This window comes from Sinocyclocheilus grahami, unplaced genomic scaffold (genome assembly GCF_001515645.1).
Source record: "Sinocyclocheilus grahami isolate Dianchi unplaced genomic scaffold, SAMN03320097.WGS_v1.1 scaffold47.1, whole genome shotgun sequence".
NCBI classification, from domain to species: Eukaryota; Metazoa; Chordata; class Actinopteri; order Cypriniformes; family Cyprinidae; genus Sinocyclocheilus; species Sinocyclocheilus grahami.
In genome coordinates this window covers 4,323,778-4,335,964 of record NW_015505226.1, presented here as the reverse complement: position 1 = coordinate 4,335,964, position 12,187 = coordinate 4,323,778, and the positions used below count along the sequence as shown (strand labels likewise).

The window sequence follows — 12,187 nt, the reverse complement described above, 5'->3', positions numbered from 1 at the left end:
GTTCTGGCACCTCAATATAGTGTACAACGCGACATAGGCTACATTCACATCAAATGTTACTCAGTGGTAGAGTTACACTCACGGGACACTGCACTGATTCTCAGTCACAAAAGTACATTATTTGCATGGGTTTTAAAGCCTTGTTGGTTAAACATTTCATTCGCGAGCTGTTCTGACATGCGCTTTTTCTAAGCTTGTACATTAAAGCGCGTGCACACACTAAAAATCCTATCAAACAGAGCCTGATTACTGGACTAAGTTATCTTTTGCGTCTGACTGCACTAATAGTGTCAAAAACACACAATGTTTACATATAAACACAGTTGGTTATGTCTAAAGTGAAAGTAAACTGTTGAGAAAAAACAGATGGGTGCCTATATATTAGATGCCTGCGACCTGCAGACTAATTGTACTAAACATGCTGCTGCTTGTCATTAAAGGGATAATTCACCCAAAATTTTTAATTCTGTCATTATTTACACACTCTCATGTTGTCCCAAACATGTATTAATTTCTTTCTTGTGCTGAACACAAATGAAGATATTTTGAAGAATGTGGGTAAACAGTTGCTGGTTCACATTGACTTTGATTGTAGGAAAAAATAAATAAATACCATGGAAGTCACTGGGGACCAGCAACTCTTTGGTTATCCACATTCTTCAAACTATCTTCCTTTGTGTTCAGCACAAGAAAGAAATTAATACAGGTTTGGGACAACTTGACTGAGTAAATATTGACAATTTTAATTTTTGGGTTAACGATCCCTTTAATGTTAATAAAACAACAAAACACAGCGAAAAAGCCCTCACTACGCTTGATTGAAGAACTTTAATGCAGCTGCATTAATAAGAATCAATGTATAATTTATACAATGAAGTGTATATAGTGTTTTATTTTTTATATTTGTTCATTAAATTGATTGAATGCTACTGCTAAATACAGCTACTGTACCTGAAAAATAAAGCACTGTTTGTTTTATTTGTATATTATGTGTATTTGTAATGTGTATCTTTGTTATTATTTTTTAATAACAAAAATAAAATAATGACAATGATTTTTATCTTCGCCTTCACTTTGGCCTAAAAATGTCTTCTATTGTTTTTTTTTATTTGAAATGTGTTACTTTGTAAGGCATTGTTTTTAAAATAGGGAAATTAGTTTGGCTGTACTGCTCAGACAACTTGCAAAATAGTAAAATCAACATGAGAAAGAATCGTGATAAAATCGGGAATCGTGATTTTTTTGAAAAACATTGTGATATGATATTTTTGCCATATTGCCCACCCCTAGCTGCCAATAGCCGCTCGCATATATATAAAAACATATTAAATACATTTATTTACATTTACATTATAATATTAACATGCTATATATATATATATATATACACACATGTTAATAGATTATAATAGTCCTCATAATAATCATTTATTATGAGGATAGAATGTTCCTGGTAACATAAGTATATTGAGTTAATATCAACGTTTTGAGGTATAATATGTTGCATTTGCTGCAGACCTGCAAATGGGAATGTGAAATATCAAACAAAAACAGCTGAATCATTCATTACTTTTCTTGCAAAAAATATTTTGAATTGTTAGCCAAAAGTCACAACAAGAACTCTGTGGTGTGATGCAATCTGATGACAAATACCAACCCACCTGGTGACTGCGGATTGGTTAAGGATCACAGGATTATGATTGACATAGGAAATAGAAGCTGTATAGGACCCATGAGGTCTGAGAGCAGTAATTTCTAATGCGATCAGACAGGCTGCTCTCCCACTCCACTGTGCATCAGATGGTCAGCTGTTTCTATGCGGGATTAAAGAGAATACAGGCTATGAATGAATGACATATTCTGGCCCATGACATTCTACACCAGTTACCAGTCTGATGTGGAATGACATGCAACACATTATGAATGCTTTCACAAATTCATGAATACGAATGACATCATTAATAAAGTTCAGTGCAAAAATGCATCCCAAAACAAGACTATCACTGATCAGAAAAAAGCACATAAACAAAGATTCAGATTACAAGTGGTGCTGCCATCTCACCAACTGGGAAATGATCCTCAGTACTTAACATAACATAAAGCATTCATCAGGCTGTAGACTGCTGTGTGTAGTCTATCTAAACTGTTCTTCTGCCAGCATGACATTACAGAGAGCTGAAAATAAGCTGATACTGTGCTGTCAGAAGAGCTCAAAGGATCAGAGATTCAACAGGAGCACAGTACAAAAATTTCACACTGAAATACATCCAAATGCATCTCACCTCCCTGCCAGTGCTTTGCAGGTGAATATACCAGCTGTTCTCGATTCCTCTACTGCAAACAAACACATGCCAGTCAGAACATGCTTTTATGGTAAACATAAACTGTGTTTTTCTTCATGCTGGGTTTTCCCAAAGGGAATGATTTGACATCAGGCAGTGATTATCACACTTACAACTAATGCAAATGAAAGGATGAAAGGACAGAGTTTGAAAAATGTAGATTGATATTATGCTTAATTTGTGGTAAAAACCATCTGACTAAATAAATATATATGGGCATGAAATACTTATTGAGTTATTGAATATGATCTTGTATCTTAACCCCGTAAAGCCTTACATATGAAATATCCATAAGAAAAAACTTTTGGTCCCACTTTATATTAAGGGGCCTTAACTTCCATATACTTACATTTAAATTAATCATTTGGTACAATGCACTTATTGTGTACGTACATGCTTTAACATTGTACTTATATATATTTAAAAACCTGCATGTAATTACATCTGTAAATAATTTCTGTAATTACATTTATAATTACACAGTTGACCCATCCCTTACACCTTAACCCACCCTTAGTCCAACCCAAACCACCAAACCTGTCCCTAACCTTACCCATATCCCACCTCAATAGCAGTAAAAGTGTTTTGCAATACAATATGAACACAATAAGTACACTGTACTTATTTTTTGATGTAAGTACATAGTAGTTAAGGCCACTTAATATAAAGTGGGACCCAAACTTTATTTATTTTTTGTTTATTGAACATTTAGACAAAATCTTAAAGGCAGTCTTTCCTCTAAAGCCTGATCTATTATATTTGATATTTACATTTTAACACGATTTTTCTAAGAAAATAATAAAATAAAATAAAAAAATATTGATAATCAAGTAAACCTAAGTTGCTTCAGTCCAGTAAGTGTTCATCTTGAAATATTACTAACAATAGAAAAGTATTCTCACGTTTACTTTATAAAAATCAGTAAAGATTTCACAGAAAAAGACATGTAACATAACCAAGGTGGATATTTTCTACAATTACACTAATATAAAGAATAGTCCAATATATAGAGAGACTATACTGATATATATTACGAATAAGATGGCAGAAGGCATGTATAGAAGATTGTGTACAACAGGTTTTTAGCAAAATTGTGATAATTTTAATAATTTCGAGGTCTTAATATAATTTATAAGGTTAAAGCTTACATAAAAAAAGTTAACTACAATGAACAGAACAATCATCCTAGCAACAAGACAAACTGTACAACAGGTGAAGTAATCGGAGGTCATTTTTACTACAATCAATAATCGAGACACAAGAGAGTGCTGTGTGATACAGGAAACATGAAAGTAGCACCAGTTTTACTTACCCACATGAGTGGACTAATATACAGCATTGCAAATATTAGTAAATATCTGACTGCTGAATGCAGTGATTGACCAGTTAAAATCAAGTATTCCAAAGAGGTGCCTAATAATAATAATAAAAAAAAAAATACAGAACGAGTGAGAGATATGATTTGAATTAAATAAAATCAATGAATCCTCCTATTGTTAGAGGGTGTTGATACTGTCCAGGGAGAGGAGGGAGCAAGAGCGAGGGGGACTGGGAACAGAGAGGGTGGGGAGAAAGACATGCTGGTGAGGATATCAGCTGCTTTGGAGAGGGAGAGGGAGATAGAGAGATAGAGAGAGATGGGGAGTTTCCAGAATTGTTTAAGGCTACTTTTAAAAACTGTCATCCAGAGGAAAACTTTCAGTACCTCTGGAAGGCAAGATGGCCCAAACTCTGCTTCTGCTGCTGTTGGCCGTGCTGAACTCGCTGAGCTGCCACAGTGAGGTGAGGGCCAGGGATCCTGACGTGGAGGAAGAAGAGGCTGTGGGGATTGGAGGAAGGGCACAGCATATTTCTGGCACCTTTGGGACTGCTCACCTACCCTTGCCCCATGAAAATCACGGCATCCCAAAGCCTTCAGATGGCAACCCTCAAAACTCAGTGTCCTCCTCAAGAGAGACTGTACATCCATCTGCACAGAGAGGGTGAGTCAAGCTGACATATTTCAAACTATAATTTATAAAAGTATATAAATAATGGTAAGTTTTTAAGAAATGTTGATTATTATAATATGCTGTTTTTATTAAGGTAATTAAAAAAATTCCTTTGTAATTCATACATAGGCAATTATTTTTGTACACAAAACAAATTGCATGTAAAATACAAAACTAATAATATTTAACAAACCTTTTTAAGACCATGAAAAACTAATTCAAGTCCAAACTTTTGAGTGGTATTATATGTACTCTAATTTATTTGTTTATTTTTAGGCTAAATGATCAACGCTATAGTAAATAACAGAACAAACCATTGAATGGCCTGAACATGTATCACACACACCCCTGTTTTCATTAGTATCATATTAAATATGCAGTTTACCCTGACTAAAGTCCATTGTATTCTCCCTTTGTTCTGAAAAGAATTTGCCCGGGAGGCTTGATTACAGTAATCTTACAATGAAAATACAAGTTAGGGCTTCAGTGATCTAATCAAAAACAATTGCTGGGAAAGTATTATGGAGTGACTGAGTTCCAACTCAGTGTGAAATCCAATTCATACTGTGACGAGAGGATATATTTAGGAAGGGTCTTGTGATGCAAATGTTTAGCCGTCCACTTCTAATCAGCTCTCTCTCAGATGTGTATTTCAGCCCTGGTAACACACACAGTAACTTTCTTTGGGAGCTCTATGCTGATTTCTTAAGGATGAGATTTAATGAGAGAGTAATTAGACCGGACTGAGCATGCTCAGTACAGCATAACAGCGAGGCAGAGGACAGGTACCCCTACAGCAGTTTTCAAGGGCATTTACCTTTTAGTCTGGACCAGAACAAAAGAAAATGAGCAACAGCTGTGTCCAGAAAAGACATAGGAAGAGTGCTAATCAAAAGTGTTAGGTATTTAAAGGAAAATAAAAGAGAGAGAAAAAAGAGGGGTAAAGATGAAAGAAAAGTAGACCGATGAAGGTATGTGGGTACATGGAGACAGATTAATGATAAAGCCATAAAGCGGCAGACAGGACTAGCATTCAGCCAAACTATGACCGAATCAGTGTCTGAATAGGGGCTGATGTTTTACTGGACAAAGGGACTATGGTTCAAGGTGGCAACAAGAGGAAACAGGACAGCCCACCGCTATCTAATCTCTTTGTTTCTGCAGCTGATGCACAAAGGAAGGTCAGTTGAAAAAGCATGAGTAAGGGGTCGTTCATACAGGACGTGTTCTTGCATTTGAAAACAGCTAGACAAGAATGGAAACATGTTTTAAAGGTTTGTGTTTTTACCTTGACAAGCCATCTTAAAAACACTGATCCTTTGACAGGGGATGCTGAAAAATATTGGAAAAAATCACAGAGATCAAAGATCACCATTCACACAGGATGCATTGCTATGTTGTGCCAAATTACAATTACAAGACAGAAAAATGCATCATGTGTCCCATAGAAACACATGAAATCTTTACATATGCAGAAACACATGTGAACAGCCTCTAAGAAAAGCATCCAAGTCATTTGAGGGGAATAAACTGTACATGAACAACACAGACAGCAGAAAGAAAGAGAACTGACATGGAAAATCCTGTTTATATACTTTTCTGTCAACTCTTATTATGTTCAAAATGAGAACAGCACTCTGTGCTCATTCAACACGGTTTATACATTATCAGCAATTATGGTGTTCATCACTGTTGGGAAATTAGGCCACTACAATGCTATTACACAACTTTTGAGCAATTGAGAAGAGTTGCCACCAAACATACCTTTCAGTGTTTGACAACTTCTCTAACTGGGTCATTTTTTTGCAAAATATATACGCATTTACCTTTTAGTCTGGACCAGAACAAAAGAAAATGAGCAACAGCTGTGTCCAGAAAAGACATAGGAAGAGTGCTAATCAAAAGTGTTAGGTATTTAAAGGAAAATAAAAGAGAGAGAAAAAAGAGGGGTAAAGATGAAAGAAAAGTAGACCGATGAAGGTATGTGGGTACATGGAGACAGATTAATGATAAAGCCATAAAGCGGCAGACAGGACTAGCATTCAGCCAAACTATGACCGAATCAGTGTCTGAATAGGGGCTGATGTTTTACTGGACAAAGGGACTATGGTTCAAGGTGGCAACGAGAGGAAACAGGACAGCCCACCGCTATCTAATCTCTTTGTTTCTGCAGCTGATGCACAAAGGAAGGTCAGTTGAAAAAGCATGAGTAAGGGGTCGTTCATACAGGACGTGTTCTTGCATTTGAAAACAGCTAGACAAGAATGGAAACATGTTTTAAAGGTTTGTGTTTTTACCTTGACAAGCCATCTTAAAAACACTGATCCTTTGACAGGGGATGCTGAAAAATATTGGAAAAAATCACAGAGATCAAAGATCACCATTCACACAGGATGCATTGCTATGTTGTGCCAAATTAAAAAAGACAGAAAAATGCATCATGTGTCCCATAGAAACACATGAAATCTTTACATATGCAGAAACACATGTGAACAGCCTCTAAGAAAAGCATCCAATTCATTTGAGGGGAATAAACTGTACATGAACAACACAGACAGCAGAAAGAAAGAGAACTGACATGGAAAATCCTGTTTATATACTTTTCTGTCAACTCTTATTATGTTCAAAATGAGAACAGCACTCTGTGCTCATTCAACACGGTTTATACATTATCAGCAATTATGGTGTTCATCACTGTTGGGAAATTAGGCCACTACAATGCTATTACACAACTTTTGAGCAATTGAGAAGAGTTGCCACCAAACATACCTTTCAGTGTTTGACAACTTCTCTAACTGGGTCATTTTTTTGCAAAATATATACTTTATTGTATGTTTACGAAATACTACACCACAAAAAAAGCACAGACTTGCCAAAATAAGATTGAGGATGTGTAAACATGGTAATCAATGTGGGCTCATCAGATTCTCTCTGATATAACAGAAAGCTAAAAACAAACACAACGAACTTGCCAATAGAAGGACATATAAAACCGTTTGCTCAGCAATTATATCTAGCCCCGAGCATGTTGGGAAGGGTACACCAGGAAAAAATAGAGACTCGAGACATTTATCTTCATCAGTCTGTGATTGCCTGTAATCTCATGCTCTCAACTTACACACTTCCCTTGTCTTTCTTTTTTATTTCATGTTTTATCTTCCCAAACCTCCTCTCTCCTGCCAGAAACTGGTGTGCATATGTAAATCACCGTATGGTCACCACAGCCGTACTCTGCACTACGGAGACTCAACCTGTGAACCCCTGTTCTGATGGTGCTCCTGACTGCCAAATCATCACGTAAGTCACAAACTCAAACAACCTCAGATCATACGTTTCTGCTTTGGTTTGCTTTCTGAATGATGATTATGATGATGATGATGATCAGGTATAGGCAGTCCTCACAGCCTGTATACAAGCAGAAGCAGATAGCACTTTCTTCTATGCACTTTAAATGTTGCCCAGGATATGGAGGACACAACTGCCTGGAAAAAGGTAACATTACATGCAAATATGAGGAATTTCAGTGTCATTTTTACACAACAAAAACATATGTATATAATATGCCACTTTAAAAGGAACACATCAGTTGAGTAGCCCATCCAGTTTTGGTGACTCATCTGCTGTTTCCTCTTTATCTTTATTTTCCAGGCAAACCTCCAGAGGATGAGAAGCATGCTTTAAAGTCTGAGATTAATGACAATGGCAGTTCAGGCAAGTCTGGCTTTACCTTTAACCTTTCATACCTTTTCTTTTTCTGCAAGTTTGCTTTGGCTCAGTGAGTGTCCTTCAGCAGGAAAGGGACAGTCAGCTGGCACTGAATAGCTGGAGAAGCAATGTAAACAATCGTGGTTAAGAATAACAACAACTTAGTTATGTTCTCCACATATCCAAAATATCTGGCAGATGAATATTTTGATGGAAGAAAATTTTCCCAGACTGTTACTAGAAGCTATCCTTTGTGCCCTCATGCCATTGTAAAAGTCATGAAACGGTCTAATATGTCATTTAATCTACTCATCACTCTTGCAGTTTAAATCACATTAATCAATGTAATATTTTACTTAAACTTTGAAGTTGGTGTGTTTGTTTACCAGAGTCTCATGTGTGCCAAATATTTTAAGCCTTATATCACGGAAAAAAAAAAGCTTAGTAAAAATAATTGTGGTTATATAATATTCTGTAATATCGGGTCATTAAATATAACTTGTGGAGTATTTTAAGCACTGTAAAGGTCTCAAATAACCCCTCTCAACTGGGCATATGCGTGGGCCCAAAATTTACCCTCAAACTTGAGATGTTGTGGTTAACTTGCTTCCCACATTCTCCTTCCAAACAAAATGTGTTTGTTCTTCTCTAGGAGGTAAAATGGGGACTGACCAACTGGAAGATGCAAACTGGGCTGACAAACCTCTACAGGAGGCTCCCATTTATGGTTATTCACCAAACCAGAGTCCTGTTGGTAAGATGCCAAGTCTGTGGCCAGCAAACCTAGGCATGCAAGGAAAAACATTTAGTCTGACACATTACAGTATCCATACTGTGAGATTTCACCATCAAAAAGTGAACGGTTTGACTACTTGAACAATGACATCTTCTGGAGGATATCCTCTTTCTTATAAACAAACTCCACCATGATGTGATCACCCATAGATGGAAGGAGACAGGGCAAAAAGTCATCAGTGAACCACATGCTCAAGATGAGTCATAGAATAGATGATTGGAAAGAGGTTTATAGTTTCTCCTTGAATCTAGCCTCATTCAAAGAAAATTTTATCACCACTGAGCTCATTCTGTTTAAATGCAAATACAGAAGGAACATCCATTAGAAATACATTAGCTGTAGTTAGATATTCAGCGACATAGTGAGATGTGTTTGTTTAGGAGGCATGTAAGGAAAGGGTTATTTATTTCTGATGAAAACACCATAAAAGCTCATGCAGGGCCCATCAGGCACAGTGATATACTCTAGGGACGAGGGTTCTGGCAAGGAGATTGTCTGCATGAGCTCAGCGATTTAAAGCTATTTCTGTGGTTGTGTGAGGAATCAATATGCTGATATAGACATGAAGTCATTTTAAATGTGTATTTAATATGGCACACACATAACAAGCTGAGTATTCGCCCACTGTTTTTGCACTTAATAACATCTGAAATGTATAAAAATTGTATGTCTTCAACATTAGAGTGGCTTGTTATCAATATTCCAGGTGCCAGAGAAGGGATCCCTACCTCTCAGCCTTTGCCATTCCTTGATTCATCCATTCTGTTGTCGATGCATCAGATAATGTCAACTATGATGAGTCAGCTTCAACCAGTGCTGGAAAGCTTCAATCAAACACTGAAGCATCTGTCCAGTGAGGTGCACGCATTGTCTCAGGACTTGCAGCAACTGCGGATGGAAAAGGAAGACAACAGGTTCATGAACAGAGGCGAAAGTCACAGTGGACCTATCGAGCAGAGACTAGAGCCCAGTCATCTCCAGATCAGTCATATGAAAACCCAATTGGATACACAGAAAGACCAGATGGAGAGGGCCTTTCAGGCCCAGCAAGAACTGCTGAAACACAACCTAACAAAACTGAAGGAAGAGATGGATGATCAGATCGGTCAAAGTCATGATACACAGGTCATTCATTCGCCAGGACTCCTTGAAATGGCTACTCAAAAATCCCAACACATAAAAAAAGTGCATAAATGAACAAATTGTGTGTTATATCAACAGGTGAATCGCCAGTCTCTATCTGAATTGGTTGAGGAGGTGAGACTTGGCCAGAGGAAGCTGGAAGGAGCACTGCAGAGAGAACGAGCGGAGTTTGTCAATCCTAGTGGAGGCAAGCCAACACAGGAGTCAGGAGTGTGGGAGGCCATCACTCAACTACATGAGAAGGCACAAAGTAACTCTGCGAAGCTCAGCAGCTTGTCTGAGACTTCCAAGGACTCTGATAGAGCTGTCCGGGCTCTGCAAAGAGACCTACTGAACCTGGGACAGAGCCTAGAAGAGGTCAAACAATGCACTGAGGTCCACTTTGCAGAGACCGGTCTGGAGGTGGAGGCTACTCGCGTCAGGGTGCTCAACAGTGTTGGCGAGCTTACAGCTAACCTAAGTGCACATGAGGGTCAGTTGAGAGAAATTGAGTTTGACCTGGACAACATCTACCAACAACTACATAGAAATGATTCAGTAATTGCAGAACAAGCCTGTAGCTGTAAATTGATTGGCAGTTCACTAGCTAGGTTGGAGCTGGAGGTGGCTAATGTGACACAGTTAGCAAAAGAGAATCAACTTGCACTTGAGGAGGCAGATCTAGAAAGGATTCAGGCCACCGAAATGGAGGATCTTCATCAGGGCCTGCTGAATATAAAGGAGACATTGGCTTTTGAGCAGGGCAGAAGCAGGAGTCTTCAAGACACTATGTCCCAGCTACAGGCTTCACTCCTGGACAGCCAGCAAGAGATGCAAGGCCTGAAACAGCGGGATGAGGACAAGTCAAATGCAATTCGAGGCCTATCAGCCACCTTCTCTTCCCTCCTGAATGATGCTGTACGCCATTCTGAAGTCCTGGAAGTGCTACTCGGAGAGGAGGTATTGGAATTCTATCGCTGGTCACACAGCCAAAAGAAAGACCTCAGTATCCCAGATCTTTTACAGAGAATGGCTGTGATGCAGCAAAAGATTGAAACACATGATAGGATTCTGGCCTCCCTTCGGCGAAAGCATCCTGATGGAGATGAGATGAATAGCAATGACCCGGTGGCATACTTAGAGGGGCCCTGTACAAATAACCAGGCAAGGGGCCCTGAAAGTTACCAGTCCTCTTTACCAGACCCTTCGATTGGAGAGGAGGATGCTGATTATTCAGTCAGTGACTTCTGGAGTCTGGGAAAAGAGGTGGAGCAATTAGCAGGTAGAATAACCATGTTGGAAGAGCGCTGTGGCAACTGCACTGGGCCCTCTGGTGGTTCTGTTCTAGAACTGCAGGCAAATATAGCATCCCTACATCAGACCCTGGAGGATCATTTGAACATGTTTCAAAACCTGTTCAGTAATACAGAAGAACTAGCCAGCTCGACTAGAAGCCTGAATCTAGATGAAGTTTGGAGACTGGTGAGAAAGAAAGAAGGCAAGAGAAGGGGGAGCCAAAAGCAAGAAGATCTGATCAAAAGAGAAGAAAAGTCTTCCAGTGGACGAAGAAAAAGATACATAGAAAGAGGTAAGAGATCTTATTAATACAGTTATTTCATTTGCCATTAGTTTTGAACATGAATGAAGTAGTAATTTGGTACTGAAAGGCATAGTGGACATACAACAACACTGCCCCTCAATGGACAACACTAAAACTACATCATGACAAAGCATTTTTTCTCTAACTGAAAATGATACTTTTTACCTAAAAATCATATAATTTGATCTCTTCAGAACATGCTCAGTTACCACATTCCCCCGTGGTGTTCATAACAAGCCTGGACAACAGAAGAGGACCAAATGGGGAGCTCACATCGAAAAACTTGGCTGTGAACTATGGTGGTACATTTAATCCTACATCAGGGGTGTTCCAGGCAACTGAGACTGGATTCTATCTCTTCTTAGTGACCTTAGACTTTGAGAGAGGCCTTTCATTGGCTGTACTGAAGTGCAGTGGAGTTCCAGTGGCCTCTCTCAGACAGGAACAAGGTGAAAAAAGGGGACCAGTTAGCCGAGCCTCCCTGCTGGAGCTTCGGCAAGGGGAGACAGTTACATTAGAATTGATGCATGGATCATTACGAAAAGCGCAGCCTTGGGACAACACACTGTCTGGACTATTGCTCTTCATTACAGAGCACAAGGACATGCTGTGAAGAGAAATAATGCAATTC

At 38.6% G+C, this 12,187-nt stretch overlaps 1 protein-coding gene across 1 annotated transcript; it reads left to right on the top strand.

Moving 5' to 3' along the window:
* The first annotated feature begins 4,061 nt into the window (after positions 1–4,061).
* LOC107582854 (multimerin-2-like) lies at positions 4,062–12,169 on the top strand. The gene is made up of 8 exons (XM_016268869.1): positions 4,062–4,324; positions 7,517–7,630; positions 7,719–7,825; positions 7,982–8,067; positions 8,690–8,792; positions 9,541–9,959; positions 10,056–11,544; positions 11,751–12,169. The coding sequence occupies exons 1-8, from the start codon at positions 4,062–4,064 to the stop codon at positions 12,167–12,169; spliced, it is 3,000 nt and encodes a 999-aa protein (XP_016124355.1).
* Positions 12,170–12,187: the final 18 nt, after the last annotated feature.

Bases quoted from the DNA above. Each gene is read 5' to 3' on its own strand.
- LOC107582854 (XM_016268869.1), top strand. From the start codon at position 4,062: ATGGCCCAAACTCTGCTTCTGCTGCTGTTGGCCGTGCTGAACTCGCTG. The intron at 7,631-7,718 runs GTAAGTCACAAA...GATGATGATCAG, and splicing joins CCTGACTGCCAAATCATCAC to GTATAGGCAGTCCTCACAGC. The intron at 7,826-7,981 runs GTAACATTACAT...TTTATTTTCCAG, and splicing joins ACACAACTGCCTGGAAAAAG to GCAAACCTCCAGAGGATGAG.